This window comes from Theobroma cacao, chromosome 3 (genome assembly GCF_000208745.1).
Source record: "Theobroma cacao cultivar B97-61/B2 chromosome 3, Criollo_cocoa_genome_V2, whole genome shotgun sequence".
Taxonomy (NCBI): domain Eukaryota; kingdom Viridiplantae; phylum Streptophyta; class Magnoliopsida; order Malvales; family Malvaceae; genus Theobroma; species Theobroma cacao.
The window spans coordinates 28,444,733-28,470,987 of record NC_030852.1 but is presented as its reverse complement, the minus strand read 5'-3'; the positions used below and the strand labels follow the sequence as shown (position 1 = coordinate 28,470,987).

The window sequence follows — 26,255 nt, the reverse complement described above, 5'->3', positions numbered from 1 at the left end:
AATTACAGATCATTCCAGATTCTCCAGTTCTATATGAAAAGTCAGAAAAGCAAGACCAATGCTATAGAATTCACAAGTTTCTACTTCCATCTAGTTTGAGTCGGATATAACATTGAATATGGTGATTGTACAAGCTGGTCGCAGACCAGGTCCTAGCTTATGGAAGAATAAGGAGAATAAGTGCGGGTAGCAATTGGATTTGGCTGCACTTCAAGAAATTAAGGCTAATGTTATGTGCGGTAAGTTACAAGAAGCCTGGATTTGTTTAGTCTTTTTTTCAAAGATGGAATACACGAAGCCTGGAGTAGTAGGTCAGGCCTGTAAGGTTTAACAATTAACTAATTTACGCCTACACTTTGGTGAGAAAAAGTAAACATGCCAGAGAAAAGGAAGGGCCGATGGTTGATTTCAGGCAGTAACTGTTGAGAATAATGCTTGCATGGCCTGTGCCTTTGTACCTGTACTGTGCTGAATAATTGAATTATGACATGCAGTTACTTGCAGTTATTACATGTTAAACTGTTTTCAAACTTCTTTTAACACTTGTAATCCATGCCTTAACACTTGAATCCAAGTCTTGACTAGTGTTATGCATGTAACTATCTCTTTTGTGTATAAGGGCTATCTCATAAGAATAAAGTGTACCTTTCATCAAAATAATTTCTCCTCTTCTATAAATTCCTTGTTTGGTACGCCAACAGTTGCTTCATACAAAAACTTTATTCATGTCCTTATTTTATCTTCATGGTATCTAGAGCTTATTTTGATCTTAGCAATTGTCTTTATAAGATAATCAAACAGCCATTTCCCTAATTTTTTTTTAAAAAAAAACATCTTCATGCAAAATAACCTCCAGCAATATTTTTAGTCATTAATCTCCACCAAACTTCAATGGAGAAAATTATGCAATTTGGTCAGTTAAGATGGAAGCCTATTTGCGTAGCTAAGACCTTTTGAATGTCATAGAATGTGGAGGTGAAGTATTTGTCCTCAGAGAGACGGCAACCCTCGTACAAATTAAGCAACATAACAAGGAGATTGCTAAGCGCTACAGAGCACTAGCATGTATCCATGGGGCTATTTCGGATGCCATATTTACAAGAATAATAGGATTCAAATAAGCAAAGGACGCATAAGACAAACTTAAAGAGGAATTCCAAGGCTCAAAGAAGACAAAACAGATGTAGGTGATGAATTTATTGAGGGAGTTTGAGACTTTGAGAATGAAATATATTGAAAATGTTAAAGACTACATTAACAAAATCATGCGAGTGGTGAACCAAGTGCAATTGTTGAGAGAGAATATTTCTGAAAGCCATGTAGTCCAAAATATCCTTGTGTCTCTACCAGAAAGATTTGAATCTACGATTACATCATTAGAAGGGTCAAAGGACCTTTCAACCTTGACTTTTACTAATGTAGTGAATGCACTCCAAGCTGCAGAGTAAATGAGAGCAATGCAAAGTGATAATACAATTAAAAATGCTTTTATTTACAAGGATGAAAGGAAAAGCATGAGAAGAATCAAGCATAAAAAAAGGCTCAGGTGATTAGAAGGAGAAAGAATAAGGAATGGTTCAATATAACAAAACTCATAGGAAGAAGAACGAGTTCCAGATGTGCTCTCATTGTAAGAAAAGGAATCATTCAGTAGCCTACTGCTGGTTCAAACCAAGTGTAAGGTGTTGTGCATGTAACCAATTAGGTCACATTGAGAAGGTATGTAAAAATAAACCAGAGAAGCATGATAAGGCACCCCAAGTAAGTGAGAAGGCTGATGTTGCTGAAGAGCAGTTGTTTATGACCTTGACACAACCCAAGGTAGTTAACTCGTATCAATGTTGTTGGACAGTGGTTGTTCAAATCACATGGCCCCCAACAAAGATCTCTTTGTTGAACCTGATACTCTGCATCGATCCAATGTTGAAATAGGCAATGGCAAGTATCTATATGTAGTCAGGAAAGGTACAATCAACATTTAAACTTCCCTAGGAATTAAGTATGTCAGAAAAGTGTTGCTTGTTCCTGATATTGTTCAAAATCTCCTAAGTGTTGGCCACATGAAGGATGATGGTTATGTTTTGCTTTTTAAAGATAAATCATGTACTATGTATGATCCATCAGGTAAGTTTGTTATGAATGTTCTTAACAAAAGAAAATGTTTTCCTTTGAATTTGGAAGATGTTTTTTTGTTTTTTTGAAAAGTAAGAAGCATATTCATTCATTCATCACAAGCGATAGAAGTCCCTATTCAATTACAAGCAAAAGCCCTAACTTTGGCCAAAATGCCTCACAAGAACAAAGGAGGAAAAAAACCCAAAATCATGGCATAGGCAATCACCTAAACCTTTGAGAAACAAAAATAGAAAAACGCATCCTATATATATAAAAAAAGATCCTAAACAAAAAGAAACGCCTCCCTAAACCAACTCAAAAAATCCCCCCAAAACCAATTTTTGAAAATCAAATATGACAACCCTTTGGCATAAACGGTTTAGGCATTGTAATCTTGGTTCCTTGGTACAAGTTAACAGGTCAGGCTTGATGGAGAATCTGCCTTCCTTAACTGAACCAAACCAAGTTTGTAGTACATGTTAGTTTGGGGAATCTACTAGGAAGCCCTTTCCATCTACTCGATCAAGTAGCGTAACCAAGAAGCTTGAACTGGTACACACTAACGTAAGAGGCCTTATAAGTGAAGAATCTTTAAATGGAAGCAAATTTTTCCTGATATCCATTGATGATGCTTCTAGAATGTGTTGGATTTATTTTATGAAACATAAATCCAAAGTCTGTGATCTTTTTCTGAAGTTTAAGGCCAGGGTTGAACAAGAATCTGGGAGAAAAACTAAAAACCTTAAATCCGACAAAGGTGGAAAGTACAAGTCTTTAGAGTTCTCTCAATATCTTGAGAAGGAAAGGATTCAACATCAACTCACAACTCTTACACTCCTCAGCAGAACAGAGTTGTTGAAAGAAAAAATAGAACTATAATAGAAATGAACATGTGTCTATTATTTGAAAATGAGCTACCAAAGAGATTTTGGGTGGAAGCGGCTAATACTGCTGTATACTTGCTGAACATTCTCCCCACAAGAGCTTTAAGAATTGTGACTCCATATGAAGATTGGTTTAAAAGAAAGCCATCTGTAAGTCACTTGCGTGTTTTTGGGTGCATTTTTTATCAACATGTCCCTAATGTGTTAAGGGATAAATTACAGTCTAAGGTGGTGAATGGAATATTTGTAGGTACAATCTAGAATCAAAAGCCTAAGGCATATATCAGATTGACTCTGGCAAGATTTCCATCAGTAAAGATGTCACGTTCGATGAAGAACTTAGCTAGAATTGGAATGAGAAGCAAATTAAAGAATCAAATGTTGTTATTCAAAGTCAGAATGACGACAATGGTGAACTTGATCTTGATGAGGTTATTGATGAAACTCTTGTACGAGGTTCTTGCTTTATTGAAGACATATATAACAAATGTCAATTTGCAATAGCTGAACCTACCTCATTTGATGAAGCTGTACTTGACAAGGAAAATAGATCATCTATGAGAAAAGAAATTGCAATGATTGAGAAAAACAAGACTTTGACTCTTGTTAATTGATCAAAACACATACAAGTGATCAACATGAAATGGATCTTAAAGAAAAAGATGAATGCAGATGGTTCTCTGAATAAATGCAAACCGAGATTCATTATAAAGAGCTTTTCTCAAATGTCAAGAGTAGTTTATTTTTATACTTTTGCTCCTGTAGCAAGATTGGATACTATTTGACTTTTTTTGGCACTGCCAACAGCTCATGGTTGGAAAGTCTTTCATTTGGATGTTAAGTCTGCATTTTTAAATGGCAGACTAAATGAAGAAATATGTGGAACAACCCATGGGATTTGAAGTGAAAGTTGATAAAGACAAAATGTATATGTTGCATAAAGCCTTATATGGGTTAGAGCAAGCACCACGTGCATGGTATAGTAGGATTGACTCCTAATTGCAAAATTAGGGGTTTCGCAAAAACTTGAATGAGGCCACATTATATGTGATGGAAGGAATAACTACCAACTCTTTAATTGTATCATTAGATATCGATGATTTCTTGATAATAAGAGTAAACACAAATGGTATGGCTAAACTTAAGGCATAAATGGAGAAAGAATCTAACATGTTAGATTTGGGTTTGATTACTTTCTGGGACTTGAAGTGTCATAAACAAGGAGCAATATTCACCTGATTCAACAGAACTACATAACAAAAATGTTGAAACAATTCAACATGAGCAATTGCAAGACAACTGAAACTCCTCTTAATGCAAATGAGAAGCTGTCAGTTGACTCAAGTAACAAGCTCTACAATCCTAATAAATGTAGAAGTCTAATAGGCTACTTTCTCTATATATGTCCAACTCAACCAAAACTTATGTTCGTCGTCAATTTCTTGTCATGATTCATGCAATAACCATGTCGATCACATCTTACAGTAGCCAAAAGGATTTTGAGCTATCTAAAAGGTACGACAAGTTATGGTGTCACATTCATACGAGCTAAAATAGTTGAACTTGTGAGATTTTTCGACAGTGATTGGGGAGGTAGCATTGATGATGCCAAAAGTACCTCAGATATGTATTTACTCTCGAGAATGGAGTGTTTTCGTAGAATTCACACAAGCAAGAATTAATGGCACAATCCTCAGTAAAAATAGAGTACGTAACAACTACTGTAGCTACAAATCAAAGGATATGGTTAAGAAAAATTCTACTTGATCATGGAATGCTGTTGATGAATCCTACCAAGGTGTTTGTTGACAACAAATCTGCAATATCAAAGCTCAAAATCCAGTTTTTCAAGGGAGAACTAAACACATTCATCTAAAATACCATGCTTTGAGGGATGCATAAAAGAAAGGTGAAATTCTCGTACAATATTGCTCATCTAATGATCAAGCTGCTGACATTATTACTAAGCCGCTCTCCAGGTCTAAGTTTAAACATAATCGAAAAATGCTTATGGTGAAGAATGCAAGCATTAAGGAAGTGTGTTGAGAATAATGCTTGCATGGCTTGGTGTATTTATATGCGTACTTAGCTTATTAATTGAATTAAGACATGCAGTTACTTACAATTATTACATGTTAAACTGTTTTTAAACTTCCTTAACACTTGTAATTCATGCCTTAACACTGAAATTCATGTCTTGACAAGTGTTATGCATGTAACTACCTTTTCTGTGTATAAATAGGACTGCTACATATGAATAAAATGTGCCTTTTGTCAAAATAATTTTTGTTCTTCTATAATTCCTTGCTTGGTTCGTTAACAATTGCTTCATACAGCAACTTTATTCCAGTCCTTATTTTATCTTCAGTAATTGGTAGCTTTAAGCAATGCAGATATATCCTACTATTACCTTTCTCCACTAGCGCTGATTTCTTTTTCTATTATCCAGAAAGAAAGATACTTGGTCTCTTTAAAGCCCAAATGACATTATACTAAGGAGTTTTTGACAATAAACAAAATTCATCCGAGTACGAGTCTAAGATTTTTCTAAGATATGAAGCATAATTGAAATTCTGCTTAGATTCCAAGATATAGTTAAGTTCTTTGGTGCTAGGCTGTTGATTTTAAAGAAAAGGCAGACGTGATTAATTATCAGATATGGCAATTGAGAAGGGTCAAAGCTAAATATAATTAGATTAGCAACTGAAAATATTACACCATAGAGATTTTAGCTTCTTTGTAAGTATTTTACAAGATTATTACAAAAGGAAACCAGTTAAAACTTCCTAGCACAAGCCCTTCAAAAAAAAAAAAACCCTCCTAGCACAAAGGCAGTTACTCATCCTTGATCCCTTTAAGGAGCTTCAACACGTGAAGCATGGTAGGTCTGTTAGCAGGATTATCAGACAGGCAAACTGCAGCAATACTCAGCACTTGAAGCATCATCTGCTTTGAATCCGCATTCAGAACCATTGCATCTAAAACATCGGCAGCCTGACCCTTTTTGATCTTCTTAGACGCCCACCCAACTAAATTCCCTCCTTCAATCTCTTTAAAATCAGGGCCTGTTGGCTCTTTCCCTGTCACCAATTCCAGCAGAATTACACCAAAACTATAAACATCTCCCTTTGTAGTAGACCTACCACTCTGCCCGTATTCTGGTGGAATGTAACCAAAAGTCCCAGCAATATCAGTACTAACATGAGTTTCACAAGCACTAATCAGTCTTGCCAGCCCAAAGTCAGCGACTTTCGCTTCAAAGTCTTCACTGAGTAAGATATTGCTGGCTTTGATATCTCTATGGATGATATGAGGAATGAAACCATGGTGAAGAAAAGCTAGTCCCCGTGCAGCACCCATTGCAATTTTGAAGCGTTTGGACCAGTCAAGGGCATCGAGAGCCCCACTGCGATTTCTTAGCCAAAGATCCAAACTTCCATTAACCATGTATTCGTATACAAGGAGCTTCTCCTCACCCAAAGAACAGTAGCCAAGCAATGGAACAAGATTTTGGTGCTTCACCTTGCCCAAGGTTTCCATTTCAGCTATGAATTCTCGGTGGCCCTGTGTTTTAGCCTGGCTTAGCTTCTTAACTGCAACAGTCTTTCCACTAGGCAACGTAGCTTTGTAAACAGTTCCAAAGCCTCCATCTCCAATGATGTTTGTTTTGCAGAAATGGTTGGTGCCCTCGAGAATGTCAGCCAATGTCAATTTCAGCAGCGGCTGCTCGAACATGGCTATATTGATGCTTAAAGGCTCCTTTGACCTGCTACTACTTAAGAAGTAGAGATTTTGGTCCATGAAGCTACTTAGCTTGCTTTCCTCAATTTCTTCCGGATCACTGTGCTGACTGCTTCTCGTAATCCACCTCCGTAGAGCAAAGGCTGAAGTAAAAATGATAAAGACACTTCCAGCTACAACCCCAGCAAGTCCCCAAGCATTTAACAAAGAGGATCTGTCAAAACTTCTGACCTGGCACTCTAAACCCATAATTCTCCCACACAGATCATTGTTCCCAGCAAGAAAAATTCTTGACAGGTTTTGGCAAATGCCGTTTCTGGGCACAGGTCCTCCCAACCGGTTTTCTGCCAGATTCAAGTAGAATAGACCAAACAGGCCGCATAAGTTCTCTGGAATCTGTCCAGATAACCTGTTTCCAGATGCATCAAAATACTCCAGTTGCATCAAATTACCAATTTCTGAAGGAATCTCACCAGTAAACTTATTCCCATGAAGATCTAAGTATGTCAAGTAAGACAGATTGCCCAAAGATTGTGGCAAGTTTCCATCAAAAATGTTATTACTAAAATTCATGTCTTCAATCTTCCAAGCCAGGGAAATGGGGAAAAGATTATCCAACGTACCAGAGAGCCTATTCTGCTGAACATAAATCCCCACCAGGTTAAGCATCTGGGACAATGACGAAGGTAGCTCACCAGCAAGCTCATTATGGCTTAAATCCAAGTGAGTTAGCTCATTCAAGTTCCCAAAACTAGCAGGAACTACACCAGATAACTTATTGCCAGTCAAATTTAGCTTTACCAAACTACCGACTTGACCCAAGCTTCCAGGGATGGTTCCTGTAAGCTGGTTATTCCCCAAATACAAGCCCTGAAGCTTGAGGGAGTCACCAAATTCTATAGGAATTGAACCTGTTAGCAAATTTCCAGACAAATCCAAAGTTGTAAGATTCGTCAAACGAGAAAGTGATCCTGGAATCTTGCCAGTAAGCATATTGTTGTTGAGAAGAAGATCCACAACAACCACACAGTTTCCCAATTCTTCAGGTATTGGACCACTCAATCTATTGTTTGACAAATCAAATACTCCATGATGCTGAACAAAGCTCAAATCCGGCATATTAGCCTGATGGAAATATGAAGATGGCTTCGAAGCGATTGAACCTGATAGATTATTGTGAGAAAGAACCAGGCATTGCAACTGATCCAAGTCCGCAAGTTCCACCGGAATTGATCCACTGAAATTGTTGTTTCCAAGATCCAATGTGGTCAGTGCCGTGCAGTCTCCTATTTCAACTGGTATATGCCCTTGTAAGAAATTCGAGTTCAAGTTAAGCACAGAAAGAGCTGTCAGATTGCCTATCTCCTTAGGTATGCTGCCTGTTAAATGATTATTGCTAAGAACAAGCGTCTCCAAGATGACTGCATTACCAATTTCAACAGGCAGAGAACCTTCTAACATGTTATTTCCAGCAGAAAACTCCATCAAATTTGTTGAGCTCCATAAACTCACAGGTATGCTACCAGTGAAATTGTTGGAGTCCAGGTCAATAACCATCAATGGAAGCTCTGAAAGATACTCCGGTATTGAACCATTGATGTGATTATTAACCAAAACCAACTGAGTAAGATTTCTACACTTCACAAACACATTTTCAATGGAACCCGAAAGGTTATTACCATCAAGATCAATCTCCAAAAGTGACTCTGCATTGCATAACTCTCTTGGTATCCAACCCGCTAACATGTTATTGCTCAAACTAAGGTGCTTCAGCATTGAACAATTCCCTATCTGAGGTGGGATATTACCTGAAAAGCGGTTGCTTGAAAGCAGCAAGGACTCAACCTGGTTCCATTTCCCAAGCCACGGCGGCAATGGCCCAGAGAGCTGATTCTTTTCAGCAGAAAACGTCAGTATAGGCAAGTTTGAAAGTTCCTCAGGCAAGGACCCGGATAACGAATTGAAAGACAGCATCAACATCTTCAAATTCTGACAGTTTCCAAGCTCTGCTGGCACTGAACCATTGAGCTCAGAGTAAACAAGATTCAATATACTCAAATTCTGTAACTTTCCTATAGATTTTGGAATGGAACATTTCAATGGGTTATAAGAAAGATCAAGCTTGCTGAGTGATTTTAGATTGGATAGTTCTTCAGGTAAAGGCCCTGCCATCGAACAGGAGGGTGAGAAAAAGTTCTCAAGCAGTGAAAGTTTACCAATTTCAGGTGGTAACCGCCCAGTAAATTGATTAATGCCAATGTAAAGAGCGGTCAGGTTTTTAAGTTCACCAATTTCCGGTGGGATATTACCAGAGAACGAATTGTTTGAGATATCTAGAGAGGTTAAGGATTGTAGGTTTCTGAAGAGGGTTGAAGGGAGAGAACCTGAAATGAAATTGTTACCCAGGTCCAAGAACTGTAGCTGAGTCAACTGTCCCAGTTGACTCGGTACTGTGCCACTCAGTGCATTGGTGGAAAGGTCTAGCTTACGAAGAGCTTTCAGGCCGCCGAGCTCGGGAGGGATTTTCCCGGTGAAAAAATTGGACCCGAGTTTGAGGGTCTCGAGCAGAGTCAACTCAGACAACTCAGTTGGTATTTGTCCAAAGAGAAAGTTGGCGGACAAGTCCAGAACAGTGAGGCTTGAGAGGGAGGAAAGAGACGGAGAGAGAGGACCTTTCAAGGACCGAGATGGAAGAGCAAGCGTGGTGACTCGACCGAGTTGGCACGTCACACCATCCCATTTGCAGTAATGGATTTTTTGGTTCCATGAAGAAAGAAGATGACGGTTTTGAAGCCCTGTTTTGAAGGAAACGAGAACTTCCCTATCTGGGTTTCGCTCTCCTTGCTCTCTAATGGCGCCAGATATCAACAACAACAAGTGGGAAAAACAGAGGAACTGCAACAAAAGCTTAAACTCCATAGCGAAAGAAGCAGAGGACTTCCCAACAAAAAACGATATTTACACTGTCAGGTGGATAAAATAACAAAGACTTCAAATATCAAGGTTTATAAGAGAAAGAGAGGGATATTAATAAAACAGAGACTGGGAAAAAAATATGAAAGCTTGACAAGGCGCCATGAGCAGGAGAGTGAAGGGTTTTGCTAAAGAAGAAAGAAGTCGTGTGTCAGAGACTATGGCCAACGTTGCTCACGTGACTTGAGCTTTTGTAACGGCAATTCTCAATTCTGTTTTCTTTTGGTGTTTTTTTTTTTTTAATTGTTCGTTTTTTACAAAGTAACCCCAGGCAACATAGTAGTATTTCTATTATCTTTGGTTTAATTATTTTATATATTGGACCAAAAATCTTTGATTTGTTTAATGTTAATCGAAGAAAAGACCTATAAAGGGCTCCTACTTCAGAGAATCCGGCTCCTGTCTCTTCCATTTTCTTTCTTTTTTTTTTTTTTGTTTTTGGACCTTTTTTCTTTCTCTGTTTCCTGTTTTCCTCTGTTCTTCTGTAGCTTTTTCTTTGATAAATTTGCCGCACTATGGATGATTGTGGTTTCATAAGCAAAAGATAAAGATACTCTTGTTTATTTTCGTGGGCTGTTCGGAGAATCTGGGGTTAGAGTTTAGAAATGATAATTATATTGTCCTCTTCATTCGACCTCACAATAATACCAAAATTTCCTATACCCTTATTAGAAGGAGGAAGAGTGTGTAAATCATAAAGAGCTACATTTTTTAATACAGAAGGGAAGGAAAGAAACCATTAAGAGCTTTTTTAATGAATCCTGGTAGGTATTTAAATATGAAGGCTCTCTTGGTAACCAAATTATCCTAAATTAGAGCATTGTAGCCGTACTCTACGTTTTTCTGCCATTTGATCCTCAAAGATTTGGGATATTATTTTAACTCTTGAAAATGGTAGAAAATAGAAATGAGGTGAAAAGGTAAAAATGTACTTTGAATAAAGGTTTCTAAACATGAATTATGTGTGTCCTTCACCTTGAGATACACTCAGAAGGGGATAATAAAGAAGAAACGGCTTTTTACCTAATCTCAACCCCTAAAAGGTCAAAAAAAAAAGGACAACTGGACTAAACTCAAGACTGAGGTGCATGCACTGGGAACAAGAAAACCAGTGATTCAATTAATTGGTGGATAGGAAATCACTTTAAAATGCAAAGAGAAATCAAAATGACATGCTATAAGTATAGGAAATGTGAAAAGTTTTAACTTTATTTGATAGTATTTGCAAATTTTCTAGTGTAGCAATAACAAATATGAATCCTGCTTTTGTTGCTCTCATGCAGATGCAGCATCCAGATGAGACTTGAGAGGGAGAGGGAGAGGGAGAGTGGTCCCCTAAGATTATGGACCCCTACATCAGTCCTTTAGGGTCAGTCAGTCCAAGATGCTGATTTGGGTCGAGAAGCATTATACCGATGGACGAGATTGCCCCCTGAAAGGGACAATAGTGGGATTTGGTTGTTCTTTCCTTGATGGCATTTACAGCCTGCTGTTGGTTGGGATCTGCAAATAAGGGGCTATCTCATGCAGAGAACGACCCCTAAGGAAGAATTGTGTTGTAGGGGTGTTTCGGGAATTTGACTACCTGTTTTGACTTGTTCGAAAGGAAAGAGATACGATTAGACTAGAGACTCACAGAGAAACTGAGGGTGAGCTGTCCCTTCACAGGAAGCAAACCCAGAATGGAATTTGGATGTACTGTTGCACCTGCAAAATTGCATTGATTCTTTCTTGGAATTTCTTTCTTTTAGTTCTTACCCAATGACCAAAAAGGGACAAAACTTTTAAACAAAAACAATGGAGTCCTATTATCCGGGCTTTCCTCCGCATAGTGTTAGTTCACTGCTAGAACTTCTTCATAAATATGTTAAGCATGCACTATGCAGGCCAAAGAAGCATGTTTCTGAGCAAGTGCTACTCTTTGATGTCTTACGTATAAAGAACTCAATTCATAGTCCTATGAATCACTGACTAAATCTAATTAAGGTTTTCTTTAAGATTATTTCTACTTCATAAAGTTTTGTTGCTGATTAAAAGCTTCATTTATGTTGTTTCTATTCTTATAACATTCACTTTTAAATTTTGTAAGAATGGTTCTGCTTTTGTTTCTTAATATCCAATTACCTCGAAAGTTTTGTATTCAAAATTCATTACGGAAAGGGAATACAGGGTTTCTTCCCATTGGCTTCAAAACCTTCCGGTGTTAGATTCTTAATCTGCAGGTTATTCAGTCTATTTCGGAAAAAGAAACTCAAGAAGACAGATTTTCCATCAAGCTCAACAAGTGTAAAATAAAAGAACAGCAGTAAGCTGGTACGTTGAGACCATTGTAGTCCTAACTGTAATCGTTTCTTCCTGCAAAATGCAGTAATAGTAAAAGTAAAAAAGCGAATTGGACGGCAGGATTCTATAACTTTAATATGATGGATACTAATAAGTAGCTTTAGGCGATAGAGACAATGAAGATGTGTTCCAGATTGATCAACAAAACGTGGAATTAAAATACTAAAAAGAAATTGCTTTTTACTTGGTGGATTCTGACTGTAGACTATTTTAATGAGAGCCAAAGTGTTTGATTAAACCTAAGTAAGCAGCGTTGAGAATTCTAAAAGAGAGATAATGATGAAGCTAAACCTACTTTTAAATACATAATGAAAGCTGCAAAGTCCAGAAATTATTGGCTCATATTCCTCATTGCTTTTTTGAAACTGGGAGAAACTGACTTCGTTTGTGCCACTGGGGCACTAGGGATTAGCCCTTGTTTCAACACATGGAAGCAGATTCTATGTTTTGATGGTATCATGATTACTTCTGAGTGCTGAAATCAGAACTGCAGATATACATCAGCATACCATGTGCTACTAGCTAGGCAGGCTATAAAAATACTCCTCCTTTTCTTTTCTTCAACAGATTTCTTCGCCATTTTAATTTATGCAATTGTAAAGATTGAAACGAATGAGATTAGATTCTTTCTGTGTAAACTTAGGGGTTTAATCTGTGTGCCAACATCCAATTTTCGCAAACACTTTTTTACAAAACAAGAAAAACTCCTAGCAGTAGTAGTAGTAGTAGCATCAATTTTTCACCTTATTTTTGGAAAACATAATTTAAGGCAAGTGCATCGCGACCGAGAATTTCTTGAATGGGAGGCCATGTGTCAGTTTTCGCATAAGACATTGAGTCAATCCCCATGAATTGCATGCGTCAGTTTATCAGCTGGGCTGGCTAAACCCTTTTTTCTTAAAAAAACAAACAAAGCATTAACTAAAAAGACTGTTGGATTGGCATAGCAAAGAGGGTCACTTGAAATTTGATGCGTGCACGCCTTGAGCGAGCAATAAAAGTTGGAAGATTTAAAGCCATTTGTTTGCTATTTGTGAGTACGTGAGCATTATCTTTTCCTTTTCTTCTTTTTCTCTCTTTAACTATAAATAAATGTCCAGAACTGGAAGATTGAGATGGACTATGACATGACTTTGCTTGGCTAAGGCAACTGAACTAGATATCGCAACTGGCTGCTCACTCCTGCCAGGATTTGTATGCTTTAGCTGCAACAGGTATGCGGGTGAACTGGCAGAGAGATTCTTCTTCTCGTTCTGGGGTTTCTCTGTGAGGGTGATGATGGATCCAGGACTTTAGTGAGCTTGTCTCTATGTTTATTATTGTTGCTTAAAACTGTTGTCTGTATTTGTCGGTTTCGCCCCACGACTCTGTGCCTTAAAAAGAAGGAATATATCGTCATTTCCTCGCCCCCTCTCTTTATTAATGATGCAATTTCGGGTCAATTAAACCTGTTTAGAATAAAATGTAAAATGATCACTCCATGCTTAACCCTACCAAGTCTTTTTTACCGGTTTATTTTTATATACATGTCTAGCTAATCATTAAATCATATGCTATGATATAGTAGTAGACTAGTAGTAATAGATTTTAGTCTAAAAGCTAATCCGTTAATATTATATTAGTGGCGGAATATTGGCTATGGTTAGAAGAACGAGATTATTTTCACTGTGCCAAATTCCATAAGAAGCTTTGTATTTTTCCCAACCGCTTGTTCAAGTAGAAGGAAGTTGGGTTAGTGTAGAGACTGAATTTATGTGGTCATAATTTGTGGGATGGTGACAGGTTGAGGACCTATCTTCATCCTTCAATTTCATCACTCCCCCTTCTAAGTTTACCCTTTTTAAATGCAGTATGTTTTATCATTTTTATATATAATAAAAAATATGTGTTTTTCTTACTATATTGTTTAATGTTTGTTATTGTATATGTCCGGATCCAATGAAAATTTGGATAAGATGAGATGGTGGGACTTTCCCTTCCCATCCTGAGTCAACTCAGTAATGAGGCAGTTTCATCGATGCCCCTTCCTATTGAAAGTACATAGGTATTGTGATCACATGACACTTTAGAAAGAAAAGGATCCAGAATATAATTACCATTGACTCCAATCTAAATCAACAACCAAAATAGTCGAACCATATAATACACAGAGTAATTAGTTGGCATGGTTAAGTAATAAATGCCATTCAATATGGCAGGTCAAAAGATAGCCACCCAATACATTTTTTAGGATCGAACTGTATTGCCATTCAACCGAAATTCTCCCTCCCCTTTTTCTTTTCTTTTCTTTTCTTTTTTTCCCCCCCAAAAGAGCATGCAATAAATGGACAAGTAAAAGCAACGCAATATGTATTGATTCTTGGCAACAGTTGAAGTTAAATCAGATTAGTCATGTGAAATGAATGTATATGATAATACAAGAGAGTCGGCAGGTTTTGGCGCTGCCTGTCCAAATTAAGTTTCGAGCCAGCTACCAAAGCTGCAAAAACTTTGTTCATCACCATACATAACTAATGCCCAAGTGCATGCTAACCTCAAACTTAGTGTTATTTCTTTATACGCAAGATCTTTTACCAAGTGAATTTTGGAACAGTTCGATTCACATTAAACAATATATGGAAAAGATGACAAATTTGCCTACATTTGTTTTGTTCAACTTTGCCCTTGGCACCATTAGATTCGAGCAAGCTATGCAGGTTTTGCAATAAGTGCTTGATTCATTTTAAGCATATGTTGGAAAGGTAATTGTCACGTGAATCTTTGTCATTGTTATCATTTTGAGAGAGCAAAGGAAAGAAGCTTATCCATGTTCACAGTGTTTCGCCTCCCTTATTGGTTCCACTCAGCTGACAGCATTTCCATGATGGTTAAATGCTGAGCTCAAGACATCCAATTAATGAGCATTCGATAGGGGTTGAGTGCAGCAAAGGTTTTTTGATTGATAGAGTTCGCCCATAATCTCTAGTTTATCTTTTCTTTTCAGAGTCTTGACAGATTAGCTCCTCTTGGCCGTGCACATAAGTACACATTCATGCTGATGGTCTGAGCCTGCCTCTGACACTGATTGGCTAATCTGTTGGATTTACTCAGGTCAGGCCTAACGAGGCCTGAAGCAACTCAGTCATTTCCCAACAAGACATTTTGTCTGTGCAAGGGCCCATGCAAAATATGGGATTGAGTTTAGGGTTGAGCATTTATAGGACTACAAATATAAAAATAAGAAAGTTGAGGCCCAATTTCACAGACCAATGAATTTAACTCAATCCAGGTCAGTCGATGGGCTAAGAGTGTGCCTACTGATACCTGATGTTATGTAAGAAGATATTCTTTCTGAAAACTATTAGCGGCCATGGTCCAATCGGGTAAGGGGATAGGTCTATATTGGCCCAAGAGTTGCTCCTTGAGTAATATTTTATTTACTACTACAAGTCCAATACTATGCTATTATGCGTATGTATTCAACAATGCTGTCACATACGTAAAGAGTAGCATTTGATCAATTTGAAACCGTCTAAGCTCTAAGCTTTTCATTTTGCCATTCAACCCGAGATTCAGTGGGCAATTTTCTCAGCAGCTTTTGGATCTTCTGCATCAGCTCTACAAGTTATAGAGTACTCATTTTCATTTAGCAGCCTGCTTCTGTACATACGGTATGGTGAACCTTAATTAACTCAGGTGGCCGGTTTCTGATAGAAAGCAAAAGGGTGTCAGCACCATCAGAAATTGATTTATACTCGGCATCAGCCAGTAAAAATTAACAATAATTAAAATCAGTCAGGAAAAGCGAAAATGAGACAGCGCCTTGATTAAAATTTGGATCATATATTTATATTTGATCCAGTGTCATCTGAAAAGAGAGACAAGGAAAACTAGGATTCTTTGGTGAACCATAGCGTACAAAGAGCCGAGGTATGGTCGTACGAGAAAAATTGCTTTGCCAGGATATATGTTCAGTTTCCAGCTTAAACTTTCACTTGTAACTTCCAAGGCTGCGGTCCGTGGAAGCCAGCAGTTCCAGCTGCCTGCTCTGCTCTCAGGCTCCAGCAGGTACAGGATGCGAGAACACGTGGCTAATTTGACTAAAACACGGAGCTTCTGAAGGTGTGGGTGGAGACCTACGTGTCAAATGCAGAGACAGATTTTTGCCTGAATTTATGCTGATCGTCGAGGAAGCAAGCTATGTCAGTCAAAGAATATGGGAAGCGAAAACTTTGTAGGATCGATTGAACAAAAATTATTCTTTGAAATCCAAATACGTGTCAGATTTAGAGAGGTTTATTCTCGCAACAGACCAACAGAGAAGTGACCGCTCCTCCAAATTCCTTTGGTCTAACTCTAGGCTCATTAAAGCCCTTGTTAACTTTAAATGCGTCGAGATCTTAGAAACGCACGTCTCGTATTTGTAATGGAAGGAAGATAAAGTGAGAGTGAGACCCCACTCCCCATTTTCCAAATATCAAAGGAAAGTTAACTATTGGATGAGCAAAGCAGAAGACTTTTAGCGCGTTGGCTGCCATTGATTCCCCACGTACAGCTGGACTTCTTCGTTTTCCTTCTTTTCTGAATACATGAATCACCCTTTTCTTATCTCTAAATCCTATTCATTAATTTAGAAAGGAATAAAGATATAAGCCTCTATATTCCATGCAACTTTCAAAAAGTTGGCCTGTGACTTTGAGTTTGAGGGAGAATTGAAGTGAGCTGTTGCAATATTGTGAAAACAAGAAATATTACTGGTTTATTATTGATCTGCTCTGAAACTAATAAATAAAATTTATCAACGTTTAATTATAATTTAAATCTTTATTATTATATATGTTAAGTTCAGCAAATGGTTCAACTAGTTATAATCTGTCTTAGTTCTTGTGGTTTACTCTACTTTGAAACTAACAAAACCAAAATATGATTGATGCACTTGCTCGTACTTGGAAACTTTTATGTAAAGCCATGCTGAGCTGATCAATTCTTCTTTGAAAGGCCCCAGAACCAAAAGAGTTTCTCCTGAACATCCTTGTTAATTATTTTGCTTCCCACATACTTGGACTCTCGAAAATTACCCATTTGGAAAACATGAGCAAATTAACGAAGAGAGTGTGTGTGTGTGTATATATATAAAAGGAATTTAAGGCATGTCTGATTAAGTATTTGCAGGGTGATACATGATAATTGGATGGTTTAGATCAAACTTTTCTTCTTTATTTAATTTGACAGAAAGGTCAATGTTTTTAATATGGGTTTTCCAAACATACCAAATTTATATCATAATGCAGATACGTGATATAGAAACAATTAATTAAGTCCAGCAAATGGTTTCATTTTTCAACTTGAAATGACAAGACACCCTTAAGCAGTGCTACTGTAGGGAATTCCATTGAATTGTTTCAGTGGGAATTACGTGCGCAAGGATTATGTTGATCAATGCATTTAATCAAAAAGGTCATGAATACTTCTTATAAAATAAAATTTAATGAATGAAATTATGACAAAGTTGAAAGCTTTCTCTCACAAAAGTCAGCTATGGAAATTATATCAAGGTTATTAAAAAATATTGGCTCAAAATGATATGTTAAACTCTGACTATCTCATGACTACAACTTCGACAGTTAGATAAAGCTCCAAAGCTTTCCATAAGAAAGTACTTTGTATCTATCAATCATAACCACATGATTTAATTAGATGAAAAGGACTTGGGTTAATGTAAAGAAAACCAGAGCAAATGAAGGGATCCAAAAATGTGCTTTACACGTGATCACATACACCATTTTGCCAAATGAGATGACGGAGTCCAATTACTCTTTGCCTCCATTGAATTAGCTACATGTTTTAAGCTTACTGATAAGATTTTTTTTATTTTTTGTGCTTTCTATTTAGAGAAATGCGTAAGGAGTGAAGCACCTTAAAAGCTGAATTCCCATTTGTCCAAGATATTATATTAAAGTTGGAAAAGTTGTATTCTTCATTCTTATGAACCCACTAAGCCAAAGACGTGTTAGATTCCACTACAGAGATATATATGTTATGAATTAAGCATTTTAAGCTTTTGCAAGGGGATCTCTAAGAAGCAATCCCATCTCTCCAGGGGCTTCTCCCTTCATAATTTTTTGTACAAAAGAGACGATTATAAAAAGCTTGTCACCCATGTCCTTTCCGGAAATAGACATCTGTATTTGTTATGGTATGCTGAAGCATTTTCGAATCCTTGAGCTTCAAACCCAAGCTCCCCCCTCTCTTATATCTATAAAAGCTCTCATATGCTCCCAAACCCATTGCATCAAAGCAGCTACAAAGCATAGATACTCTCTCCTTTTCTTTCTCTCGATTTTAACTGTTGCATCAATTTGTCTTCACTATGTCAAGAGTCCCCGAGCCACTTACTGTTGGGAGAGTTATAGGAGAGGTGGTGGACAATTTCACCCCAAGTGTCAAAATGACAGTAACTTACAACTCCAACAAACAAGTTGCCAACGGCCACGAGCTCATGCCTGCTGTCATTGTTGCTAGACCTCGGGTTGAGATTGGCGGTGAGGACATGAGAGCTGCTTACACATTAGTAAGTTCCATCACAACCTTACATTGTACGGCATGCCACGTTAATATATATTAATATTAGTACCAAGTCTCACTCTTGCAAAATTTCTTTTTCTCTGCTCCTCTTTCCTACCTTTGAAAGATCCTGACAGATCCTGATGCTCCAAGCCCTAGTGATCCGTACTTGAGGGAACATTTGCACTGGTTTGTATCTGTATCAGTATCAGTATCACTGAACTACATAGCTTCTATCTTCGCTATACAATTTCTTCAATATATATTTAGTCCACAATCTAAACTGCAAACCAACATATCTTCCAGGATGGTTACCGACATTCCCGGTACTACTGATGCTTCTTTTGGTGAGTTTCCAAAACCACAATTTCAACATTAACCTGTTTCTGATTCATTTATAGCCTATAAAGAAAAAAGAACGCAGCACTCAATCGACTTTAACGCGAACAGGGAGGGAAGTTGTTAGCTACGAGACTCCAAAGCCAACAGTGGGCATCCACAGGTACGTGTTCATACTGTTCAAACAGAGAGGAAGGCAAACAGTGAGGCCACCAACTTCGAGGGATTACTTCAATACCAGGACGTTTTCACAAGAGAACGGTTTGGGACTCCCAGTGGCTGCCGTGTACTTCAATGCCCAGAGAGAAACTGCTGCAAGAAGAAGATAACTTCAGCAGCTCTCTCACCGTAGTTCATACATATCAAAAGCTCGTTTCCTCTGCTTTCAAAAGGGCAAACAAGAAAGAAAGAAATGCGACTGTCAACATTCAACATTTATCTCTCCTGGATTTAGGGTTTGACACGTATGTTTGTGTTTTCAGATTTTTCTGTCATGGTATTTTACTTTTGTGATCTTGTACTGTTGTGTGTGAGCCACTGCTAGGCGAGGGAGACTGTTCTTTCATGTAAGAAAACTAGGTTTCGCTTGTCCGTGCACCCAGCCCATTTTGCAGTTCATTGAACAGTTGTCTGATTTGATTGGGATGCACATAGCATCAGAGATGTACATACCTCTGGTGGGTACGTGGCAAGTTATAAAAGTCTGTACTAAAATGATCGTGAGGTCCCCAAACCACTCGATCTGTCATGGGAATAACAGAAACTAGGACGGGGTTAAGGCCTTCTTTATCTGAGTAGTACTTTCTTTTTTCTAATGCCATCCCCATCCTATACTATTGCTGCTGCCATTTGTATTTATTGGAAGACTGAGAAATTCGAGAATATATATACATATCAATCACTTAATATTAAGATAATTTGACTTCAATTACTCAACAGTTTGATTAATGAAAGAATTCCTATAACATGGATAAGTGTTCAAAAAATGTCAAGCTCAGAAGATTATATTGCTTTTAATTACGTGTAGGCTTCGAAGTTAGGACGGTGGATGGCTGAGTCATGTTAAATTGTTAATGGACCAGAGGGGAGGGAGAGGCGAGGGGAGGATAATTCAGAAGCAGGAACAGTTCCAAAGGGCCCAGTTTACTTGCTCATGAATCTAATCAACTAGAAAGTTCGAAATCTTGGTGATTAGATTGCAAATTTTGGTGGATGAAGCAGTAGATTTTGGAGAATAAAGTCCACTGCCGTCTCTTTGACAAATCCCCAAAGATAGAATACTAGAATAGTGCTCTCTCTGTTTCGTAAAAATGGACTCATTTCATAATCTACAAATGACTAGAGATTAGATTCACTGATTGAAATGCTGAAAAAGGCCTGGGTAAATCCTTTGAAGGAAAGCATTGTAAATCATCATACACAGCTTAATGTGGGACAACATAGAAGCATTGTAACAGGCATTGTAAAAATTTTTCCACATCGCAGACTTGGTATTGTCCCACAATGGAACCTAAGACAAGCTCCTTTGTAAAAAATATCAGTATGGATCAACCACGGATGAAACCAGTCAAGCGTTTATTTCTGAATTGCATTGATGCTCTCTACTGCAGCTCCTTCTGCCCCAAAACATGCTTGAACAGGTTGTTCTCTCCAGTCGTGGCCCTTCAATTTTATCCTGGTCAACTGATGTAGCTTGTGAGCGTCTTGGAGATTCATCTTGTGTTTCCGTCTCCCGAGGTTCAAAAGATGGGCAAGGACCATCATTGCAGGTGCACAAAGGAATGGCAACAGAAGGGAATGGACTACAGGTTACCGGACAGAAAAGATCTGAAGAAACTGATGCAACACGATTCTTTCGGATCTCTGAAGCTGGTGATAGGCAATCCGCATCACGAGGATGAAGCATGCATGGGGTGCAGAGGCCAAGGGACAGATGTAGCTTAATTTCTTTTGCTGGGGAACTGGGCAATTTGGTAAAGGAGAGAATGCCATGTCTACAGAGCGGGCATGGAATAGACCCAGGTGGTGCCACCATATTGGAAGGAATGTGGCTTGTTGAGCAAAGATAGAGTGCACACCTTACGCATAGCTCATGCCCACATCCTGAAAGATAAATGAATTGACAAGGTGAAATAAGTCAAACAATTACCTATCAATACCTTGAGAGTCCTTACAATTTTATGTTTAGTATATGGATAAATAGAGCAGTTTAATTATCAGAACAGAAAACATAACAGTGAAATTGATAATAGAGAGTGTTGCAGGCTAATATTTGATATTTTTATCCATTTAGGCTCCTTTTGCTTTTGCTAATTGCATTTTACTACTAGAAACAAAAGGTAAAAGGCCTGTCTGGTTACAAAAGTAAATACTAATAATATATTTTGATTCTGAGTTAAAATCAAAGTTCCTTTTGCAACAAAATATATGATTTTAAATTTAAATTTAGTAATGTCGGGTTTCGTGTTGCACACAATAAACAACAGCCACTCACAAACAGCTAGTACATCTGGCCCAATCTGGGCCACCCTATACAAACTTCCCAAATTTTAATATTCTAGAGTCCAGAACATATATTCTTGTTTGATTACTAAAGCTTTAGCACAGGATAAACGATATGGATATGGATATATTCACCGGCTTCCCTCATAACTTGATGACAACATCAACAACAAAACTAAGTTTTTCTTGCTATGCCATAATATAAAACTTCTAAATCTAATCTGTATTGCCCGCCTTGTCTTCCAAAGCCCCAACTGGAAGACTAGGGTGATCATGTTCATAAAGTCACAAAAAAGGATGCTAAAATCAATAAGGACAACGGTCATAAATTTATGATCATAGTGATCATCGCAGTAAGTTACTTTCTGCCAGCATTTCTTTCAAGAAAAAAGGTAAAGGGGATACAAAACAAAATTTTGAAAAATCAAGTTGAAGACATACCTTCAGCAGCAACACTACACGCTCTTTCAAGGCAGACTGCACAAGTGTCAGCATCATCTGAGGAGGTTGTTGAGGACTGCAACCCACATTCTCTGCTAACAATAGTCAAAATTGAGCTATGTACCACAAAAACTTTTAGCACATTGACAAGCCCATAGCATCCAATTATTGTATGTACTTAAACAGTCACATTCTCAGGGTGTTGAATTATCTGGCCCCAAGCTTTACATATAATAATGATCTAGACGTGACCCACAAGACACCGAATTTTGATGTGCAACATGAAAGAAACCTGTGCCTCAAAACAAGATGATTGCTCTTAACCCATCTATAAATGATAACCAGTTTCAATCACCTAAAAGTTTGAAATTTAAGAAATAGTAACTCTTGCAAGGAGAAACATTGTACAGCAACAAAAAAATTGAATTGCTCCAGCCCTGCTAACCGCATATTGATTAAACAAGAAGCTTGTTAAATTTCTCTCATATTTTTTTCTCGTGATAAATCTCTCCATCATAGAAGAATGTTTTATAACAAAAGATTAAAGTATATTGAATCACCTTCTATCAAACACTGACCAAGCTCTCCATTCGAGTTTGACAGAATTCAAATTATCATGAATGACCTTTATTTTTTAAAGCAACATTGTGCAACAACAACTGTTCAGTAGTGAGTGAAAACTAGCAATCTCAGCCTACCTAGATTGTAGACCATAATATTTATAGGATTACCTTGCTATGTTAAGTACACTCAAAAGAGGCAAGGACAAGTAGTTGGAAGAAGGAAATCTAGGTATGGTTGTGTCAGAATTAGGTGCCAGCAAGGGCTCAAGCCAATGACGACCCCACATCCTAGCAACATCAAGTGGCAGCCACCTAAGAAAATACAGATAATTCTGTTAGCCATGATACGTTCAGAACTGAAATAGCAACCACACGAAAGACCAAAGAAACAAGAACGGAATAAGATCAATAGGTCGTTTACCCATTGCAATTCAAAGTCACTCGACTGGCCCCTCTTGCAAGAAGGATCTGCAGATAAAAGAATAACATAGTATCTAATTCAAGAGAAATTACAGATGGGTCCAAAAACAATATCTATAAGTCTTGCCTGGCAGCACTTCAAATTTCCCCCACAAGCAGCATAATGCAAAGGAGTGCTTCCAGCTCCTGCCAAAATAAAAAACACAATATTCATATCACCCAGAAGTATAAATCACAAAGCAATCATCCATGGAAAAACTAAAACGAAAACCATACCTATCAAATCCATTGATGTTCCATAATGAAATGTGACGGTGGAGACATTGGCGTGAAGGTCTAACAAAAGCTGTACACAATCAAAATACCCATTTAATGCAGCCATATGAAGAGCAGTAATCCCACCATCAGCTGCCTTATTTACAAACTTTGACAGTGCACTGCATAGTAATAACTTACATAATTAGCATAATGACAACAGTTCCGAGAATTTTTGGCAGGCATCAAAGGTTGAGTAACTCAGCAATTGAGCTTACTCAGAGAAATATGTCTGTTTTGAGAATCTATTATTTGCACAACTCAAAACTGCATTTTTTCTGCAAAAGAACTTCTTCTTTCTGACTAATCATTTTTAAAATATTACAGAAAAGAACATGCAATGAACCCTGAACCTAATTCTCCATTTAAATTAAAATCAGCGCCAGCAGGAGGGTGATTCAGTGAAATAATAAAACCACACACCTCTGATCATTTTTGTTCCTCACACCGGAACCATCCCCTCTTTCACCTTCTATTTGGATGTTTATAACTTCAAAAGGAGCACTAGGAACAAAATCAGCTACAACTAGTCTTATGCATCTTACGTGTCCATTTACCGCAGCAAAATGTAGAGCAGTTCTCCCACTTAGATAATCTGCTCTTGTAACCTATAAGGAAGTAAAATAACATTGGTCATCAAAACATTTGAACAAGTTCCCTTTAAATTTAAAACAAAATTAGGAAAAGGAAATTTCATCAAAAAGCAAATGAAGCTCTCATGAGGAGTAGCATCCAACCCAGTTAAAACTAAAAAATCGTTGAGTAATACTTTTCGAGTAACTATAAAAGTTAAAAAAAAAAAATGAAACTCACATTGCATCTGAAAAGCAGAAGGGTCTGTACAACTTCCCAGTGCCCATATCTACACGCTTGCATCAATGCCGTCTTTCAAATTCAAACATAGAGAAAAACTTAAAAGTTAGTTATACTGCAGATCAGTTCCATTTGTTGCTTAGCAGACAGAAGAAGTTCAAGTCCAGATTCTTTGACTCCGGCCTTGGGCTTCCACAGAATCAGATTTGGAGTCTAAATCATGTTAAACGAGCTCTCTAAACCAATATGGTAGATTCTCTAGGAAGCTGGCCGACCAGAAGAATTTTCTTTCAAAATATGTCCCAAGGCTCCATTTCGGTTCCAAATGCCAAATTCACACAAGTAAATACTAAATTTTCTAAAATTTCAAATCTACATAGGAACTCTAAAGCAGAACTAAACCCACAGCAAAAGATCTGCAAAAATAAAACTATCTTCCAAACATTAATTCTCAAATTCTTTTTTTTTTTTTAAATCAGTAACATTTCGATGGAACAAAACCCAGACAAGAAAATGATAAAATCTGTTACCTGGCCACAGTAATTCCTGGAATTAACATCAGCTCCATTCTCAAGCAATAAAGCGACAATCTAACGAAAACCCACCAAATAAATAAAACAGGAAATCAGAATATAATTAAAAAAAAAAAATCAAGCACAAGACATTGTATAAGCTAAAGGGAAACAAAAGGTAAAAAATAATAATGCGAAAAATAAAAAATGAAACCTCATTGTGGCCTTTAGCAGCAGCGAAATGAAGAGGAGAATTAAGGCCACCAAAAGTGGAATATTTAGCAAGACAAGGATTGCAATCCAAAAGCATCTTGGCTTCCACCAAATCCCCATCTCTCGCAGCAGACACTAATCTCTCCCCTGAAGCTGAGCACCCAAAGGAATTTCCCATTTTGATTCTCTCCTTCTCTGTTTCTCCCTCAGGTATCTGTTTCAGTTAAAGACTTACGGAAGCTTTTCCTTTTTTTTTTTTTTCCTTGGTCTTCTTCTGTATGGGAATTGAAATTAGGTCAACTGTCGTAGAACAAATTCAAATATATTTTCGTCAAAAAAAAAAATGCAGCGATATAATGGTTGCAGGGAGGGTACGGGGAAGACGGGGGATTTTCGTGTTATGCTCGCTTTCCAACTAGGAAAAAAGAATAGTAGCAGTAGAACTGTGGGAGAGGGGATGACGTGGCGGATTTTTTTCCTCTTTGTTTTTCTTTTGATTTCTTCAGCAGTTCTGGGGCTGTGTTGTTTTCTTGTTTGTTTTGTTGGTTCAGTTTTCGCTGTTTTTTGAGGACAAATGGAGAAGAAACAGGAGTGTCCTGGTGCCAAACTACGTTTCTAACTTCCACTTTCCCTTTCCTTTTTCTTTGTTTTCTCCTAACCAAAAACGATGGCACTTTCACTTCCACTCCAGCTTTCTTGTTTTCCAAATTTTACTGGTTCTCTTCCAAGTTGATAATGAAATCCCCACTTCCCATGGTAGTAGATCATTGTAACAGCAAATATTCTAATTTATTTTATAGTAAATAGATTTCCAAAACTGAAATTTTTTTTAAAAAAAATAGTGTAACCAATTACTTAAACACTCGAGTATTAAAGCAATTTTTATTTTTAAATGGATTTACAATAAGTTAAAAGACAAAAGAAAAGAAAACGATCCCAGTACTAACTGCAGTGCAGCCATTGCCCCACCTAGCCTTAAAAGGTCGGAAAGCGCGTGCGATCTCGAGTCTGCCAAAAGAGAAATTACCTCATACCTCACGGACCACGGTAACCAGGATTGCAGATACTGAGCATCATCGTGATGAAACCTAACAGACAGATCAGAACTTTAAATACCGGGGAGTAGCTGTACACGTGGGGCCCCACACACTATGGATGATCTCCGACTTGATTGTTTGAATGATGATCGGACGGCTGTCATGAATTGTTTCACGTGAAAAGCTGTAAGCAGATCAGACAGGAGATTAGTCTGGTCAAATTTACCCTCGGGATTAGGTCCGTTTGGTGGGGAATGTGGGCCGTTCATGGGTGGGAAAATGGCCAAATCGGCAGTTGGGAGATAAAAAGAAAAACACACACACACACAAGTCCACCCGAAAAAGAACAAAATTACGACCCAACCCAAAAAATAAAAATTTCTCCTTTTTTTTTTTCTAATTAAAAAGAATTTCCAGGACAATTCTAATTAAATGAGCAGACGTGTTTGAAAACATGGAAGTTGGTTGTTGGGTCCTAATTCATGAAAATCAGTAATAATG

The 26,255-nt window shown here is 37.7% G+C and overlaps 3 protein-coding genes across 3 annotated transcripts; 1 reads left to right on the top strand and 2 right to left on the bottom strand.

Annotated features, from left to right (window-relative positions):
• On the bottom strand, positions 5,665–9,741 carry LOC18605522 (leucine-rich repeat receptor protein kinase EMS1). Its single transcript, XM_007038569.2, has one exon. The coding sequence runs from the start codon at positions 9,657–9,659 to the stop codon at positions 5,835–5,837; it is 3,825 nt and encodes a 1,274-aa protein (XP_007038631.2). The 5' UTR covers positions 9,660–9,741; the 3' UTR covers positions 5,665–5,834.
• LOC18605521 (CEN-like protein 1) lies at positions 18,266–19,735 on the top strand. Its single transcript, XM_018117580.1, has 4 exons — positions 18,266–18,606; positions 18,727–18,788; positions 18,906–18,946; positions 19,050–19,735. The coding sequence occupies exons 1-4, from the start codon at positions 18,406–18,408 to the stop codon at positions 19,265–19,267; spliced, it is 522 nt and encodes a 173-aa protein (XP_017973069.1). The 5' UTR covers positions 18,266–18,405; the 3' UTR covers positions 19,268–19,735.
• On the bottom strand, positions 20,263–25,459 carry LOC18605520 (E3 ubiquitin-protein ligase XBAT33). Its single transcript, XM_007038565.2, has 10 exons — positions 24,719–25,459; positions 24,523–24,582; positions 23,993–24,064; positions 23,603–23,787; positions 23,141–23,301; positions 22,992–23,050; positions 22,866–22,912; positions 22,613–22,756; positions 21,882–21,973; positions 20,263–21,041 (listed from the first exon to the last, which is right to left on the bottom strand). The coding sequence occupies exons 1-10, from the start codon at positions 24,893–24,895 to the stop codon at positions 20,506–20,508; spliced, it is 1,533 nt and encodes a 510-aa protein (XP_007038627.2). The 5' UTR covers positions 24,896–25,459; the 3' UTR covers positions 20,263–20,505.

What these genes read in the sequence shown, in the direction of transcription:
- LOC18605522 (XM_007038569.2), bottom strand. Translation starts at nt 9,659, where the DNA reads ATGGAGTTTAAGCTTTTGTTGCAGTTCCTCTGTTTTTCCCACTTGTTG.
- LOC18605521 (XM_018117580.1), top strand. Translation starts at nt 18,406, where the DNA reads ATGTCAAGAGTCCCCGAGCCACTTACTGTTGGGAGAGTTATAGGAGAG. An exon ending in TTGAGGGAACATTTGCACTG is followed by an intron (nt 18,789 to 18,905) that starts GTTTGTATCTGT and finishes CATATCTTCCAG; the next exon opens with GATGGTTACCGACATTCCCG. An exon ending in TACTACTGATGCTTCTTTTG is followed by an intron (nt 18,947 to 19,049) that starts GTGAGTTTCCAA and finishes TAACGCGAACAG; the next exon opens with GGAGGGAAGTTGTTAGCTAC.
- LOC18605520 (XM_007038565.2), bottom strand. Translation starts at nt 24,895, where the DNA reads ATGGGAAATTCCTTTGGGTGCTCAGCTTCAGGGGAGAGATTAGTGTCT. An exon ending in AGTGTACTTAACATAGCAAG is followed by an intron (nt 21,974 to 22,612) that starts GTAATCCTATAA and finishes TATTGTTAGCAG; the next exon opens with AGAATGTGGGTTGCAGTCCT. An exon ending in GTGTAGTGTTGCTGCTGAAG is followed by an intron (nt 21,042 to 21,881) that starts GTATGTCTTCAA and finishes TTTATCTTTCAG; the next exon opens with GATGTGGGCATGAGCTATGC.